General features: G+C 53.6%; 1 protein-coding gene across 1 annotated transcript; it reads right to left on the bottom strand.

Annotated features, from left to right (window-relative positions):
• Positions 1-2122: 2122 nt before the first annotated feature.
• Positions 2123-3486, bottom strand: LOC119929978 (putative P2Y purinoceptor 10). The gene has a single exon (XM_038748376.1). The coding sequence runs from the start codon at positions 3478-3480 to the stop codon at positions 2476-2478; it is 1005 nt and encodes a 334-aa protein (XP_038604304.1). The 5' UTR covers positions 3481-3486; the 3' UTR covers positions 2123-2475.
• Positions 3487-3828: the final 342 nt, after the last annotated feature.

The following is a 3828-nucleotide window of genomic DNA, read 5'->3' on the forward strand; positions in this document are numbered from 1 at the left end:
GGGGCATTGGATGATCTGTGCTGGGTCACTGAGAAGAGTCAGGGATGGAGAGGGGAGAGTCTGGGGTGTTGGATGGTCCGTGCTGGTCACTGGGGGAGATCATGATGGAGAGGGGAAAGTCGGGGAGGTTGGATAGTCCATCCCTAATTATGAAGGTGGGTGTTCAGGAAGGCCATCAACCCATGGTTCTCTGTGTCCAGGTGTCCCTATCAGAGGCAGTATGGGCTGGCTGGACCCAGAGCTTGACCCAAGCATTTTGCTCATGTATCAGGTGGACCCCACGGCCAAGGCAGATGGCAGGAACAGTCCAGTAGGAACTGGAAATCACAACAGACTGGCATTTTGAGGCTGAGCACCAGCTAGGTTCAGGGTGCTCTATGCCTACTGTCTGCTAGGTGTCTGCAACCTGCTACTCAATATGTCCAAAACTGAACTCCTTATCTTCCCTCCCAAACCCTGTCCTCTCCCTGACTTTCCCATCACTGTAGATGGCACTACCATCCTTCCCGTCTCACAAGCCCACAACCTTGGTGTCATCCTCAACTCAGCTCTCTCATTCACCCCACACATCCAATCCGTCACCAAAACCTGCCGGTCTCACCTCCACATCGCCAAGATCCGACCTTTCCTCTCCATCCAAAGCGTTACTTTAATGGTTCAATCTCTCATCCTATCCCGACTGGATTACTGCATCGGCCTCCTCTCTGATCTCCTATCCTCCTTTCTCTCCCCACTTCAGTCTATACTTCATTCTGCTACCTGGATTATCTTTGTACAGTAACGCTCTGGGCATGTCACTCCCCTCCTCAAAAATTTCCAGCGGTTGCCTGTCAACTTATGAATCAAGCAAAAACTCCTCACTCTCGGCTTCAAGGCTCTCCATCACCCCACCCCCTCCTAACTCACCTCCCTTCTCTCCTTCTACAGCCAGGCCCGCACCCTCCGCTCCTCTGCCGCCACTAGCTTCCTCACTGTACCTCGTTCTCACCTGTCCTGCCATCGACCCTTGGCCCACGTCCTTCCCCTGGCCTGGAATGCCCTCCCTCCACACATCCACCAAGCTAGCTCCCTTCCTCCCTTCAAAGCCCTACTGAAAGCTCACCTCCTCCAGGAGGCCTTCCCAGACTGAGCCCCCTTTTTCCTCTCCTCCTCCCCACCCCTCCACACAGCACTTGTATATATTTGTATAGATTTATTACTCTATTGATTTTACTTGTATATATTTACTATTCTATTCATTTTGTTAATGATATGCATATACCTATAATTCTATTTATTCTGACGATTTTAACACCTGTCTACATGTTTTGTTTTGTTGTCTGTCTCCCCCTTCTAGACTGTGAGCCCGTTGTTGGGTAGGGACCATGTTTATATGTTTCCGACTTGTACTTCCCAAATGCTTAGTACAGTGTTCTGCACACAGTAAGCACTCAATAAATATGACCGAATGAATGAATGAATATGGGAAGAGTGCTGTACCCTTTTTTATCAAAGAAAGTCGAAAACTCCTCCACCCTGCCACACTGGATGCTGCAATAATAATAAGCTTTATTAAGCACCAACTAAACACTTGTTTAATACAAGACATACAGGACTCACAATAGCTTACAAAAGGGGAGAGGGGACAAGGGCATCTGCTGCTGCTGAAGTCTCTGATAGATTCTGTTCTGCCACCACAGGCCATACCCGTCCTCCTTGCCAGCTGTCTCACTGTGCCTGCTGCTGGGCATGAAGGGATGGGCAAAAGTGTCTGGATGATCCAGTGCAAACCTTCACCTTCACCGCTGTGGCCAGCACATTTGACACAGGTTCTGCTGGCAGTGGGACAGATCTTTTCCCCTTAGGCTGAAGTCCAAGGAAACGCAGGCATCCTCTGGGTGTCCTGTGCCAACTCTCGTGATGTCTGAGCAATGGTCACCAGAGCGGGGTGGCAACAGAGAATGCTGTCTGCTACATTTACAGAAGAACAACGGGGCAACCATTAAGGGGTTCCCCCTCGGTGACTGTCTTTCATCCATTCATGCAATCATATTTATTGAGCGCTTACTGCGTGCAGAGCACTGTACTAAGAGCTTGGGCGAGTACAATGCAACAATAAGCAGCCTGCCCACAACGAGCTTTCAGTCTACATCCTCTTGCTTGTGGATGCTGTCTCACTGACCTCAGTCATGCTGAAGGTGGCCTCCACTGGAACCTTGGGACAGGCAGAGGTGTACTGCCCACAGCCCTGGCCCTCCAGAGCCATGGATTAAATACTGTTGATTGATTGGAGGAGGGTGAGGGCAAGATGGACTGAGAACTTTTACTCCTCCAAACCAACCCAAACTCTCCGCCCTGCCGGGACCCGAGCCAGACTTCCTTGACACGGGCTAGACTAAGCCAATGGGGGGTTGCCCCCCAGACGTGGCCAAAACATGCCAGACCACCCGGTTACGGTCCAGACCGAGCCGATGGGCCAGACCGGACCGACCCAGGTCACTCCCTGTTAGACGAGGCGCTCATGAGGCGGGAGTGGGTGTGGGAGCTACTTTGACGTGACAGGTGCTCACGGAACTCGGACGTGGTGAAGTAGTAGAGGAGGGGATTGAGGCAGCAGGAGAGGCTGGCCAGGCACAAGGTGAATGGGTGGAAGTAGGTAGAACTGTTCCTGATGTCCGGGTTGGTGATGGCCTTCACTTTGGTCATGGAGTAGAAGAAGAAGTTAAGATGGTAGGGCGTGAAGCAGATGGCGAACACGGCCGCACACGTGTATACGAGCCTCAGGGCCCGCTGCTTCTCTTGGGCGCTCGGGTAGCCAGGCAGCTGCTGCAGGGAAGTGCGGATCTGCCACGTGCTCCAGCCGATGATGAAGGTGGGCGCCAGGAAGCCCGCCAGCTCGGCCACGGTGACCATGGCCACGGCCCCAGCCACGGCCCCGGATCGCTGGTTCTTAATTTCTTTGTAGCCCAGGTCGGCGAAGCAACACCCGGGCTTGATGCACCGCTGGAGGGGGAACAGCAGGCAGACGGACCCCACGACGGTCCAGACGGCGGTGCTGATGGCCACGTCGTATCGGCGCCTCCACCCGCGGGCGCCCATGGGGTGCACCAGGAAGAAGCAGCGCTGCAGGCTGATGCAGGCCAGGAAGCAGATGCTGGCGTACATGTTCAGGTATTTCAGGTAGAAGCAGAGGAGGCACAGCGAGGGCGGGAAGGGCCAGTGGTGGTTGACGTAGTAGTAGATGCGCAGGGGCAGCGACAGCACGTGGGCCAGGTCGGCCACCGACAGGTTGACCATGAAGATGACCGCCTTGTTCTTCTGGCGGACGAAGCGGCACAGGACCCACAGGGCCGTGCTGTTGGCCAGCAGCCCCGGGATGAAGACCACGGTGTAGGTGGCCGCGTAGAGCGAGGCCTGGAATGTGACGTTGGAGGGGCATCTTCCCGTTTCATTGACCCCGATCTCAGAGGCCCCCGGGGGGGCACAGGTCGGCTGGCTCATTTAGTGGGGGCTGCAGAGGGGAGAGGAAAAGAGATGGATGTCTGACTGTACGGTCAGCTGGAGCACGTGTGTGCACCTAGATGTATGAGACCTTTAACCTGGAGCATATGTGTGTGCATGGATGTCAGAGTAATAATAATAATAATAATAATGGCATTTGTTACATGCTTACTATGTGCCAAGCACTATTCTAAGCGCTAGGGTAGATACAAGGTAATCAGGTTGTCCCATGTGGGGCTCACAATCTTAATCCTCATTTTACAGATGAGGTCACTGAGGCACAGAGAAGTGAAATGACTTGCCCAAAGTCACACAGCTGATAAGTGGCAGAGCTGGGATTAGAACCCA

This window comes from Tachyglossus aculeatus, chromosome 6 (assembly GCF_015852505.1).
Source record: "Tachyglossus aculeatus isolate mTacAcu1 chromosome 6, mTacAcu1.pri, whole genome shotgun sequence".
Taxonomy (NCBI): domain Eukaryota; kingdom Metazoa; phylum Chordata; class Mammalia; order Monotremata; family Tachyglossidae; genus Tachyglossus; species Tachyglossus aculeatus.

Excerpts from the sequence above, each read along its gene's own strand:
- LOC119929978 (XM_038748376.1), bottom strand. The coding sequence starts at position 3,480 with ATGAGCCAGCCGACCTGTGCCCCCCCGGGGGCCTCTGAGATCGGGGTC.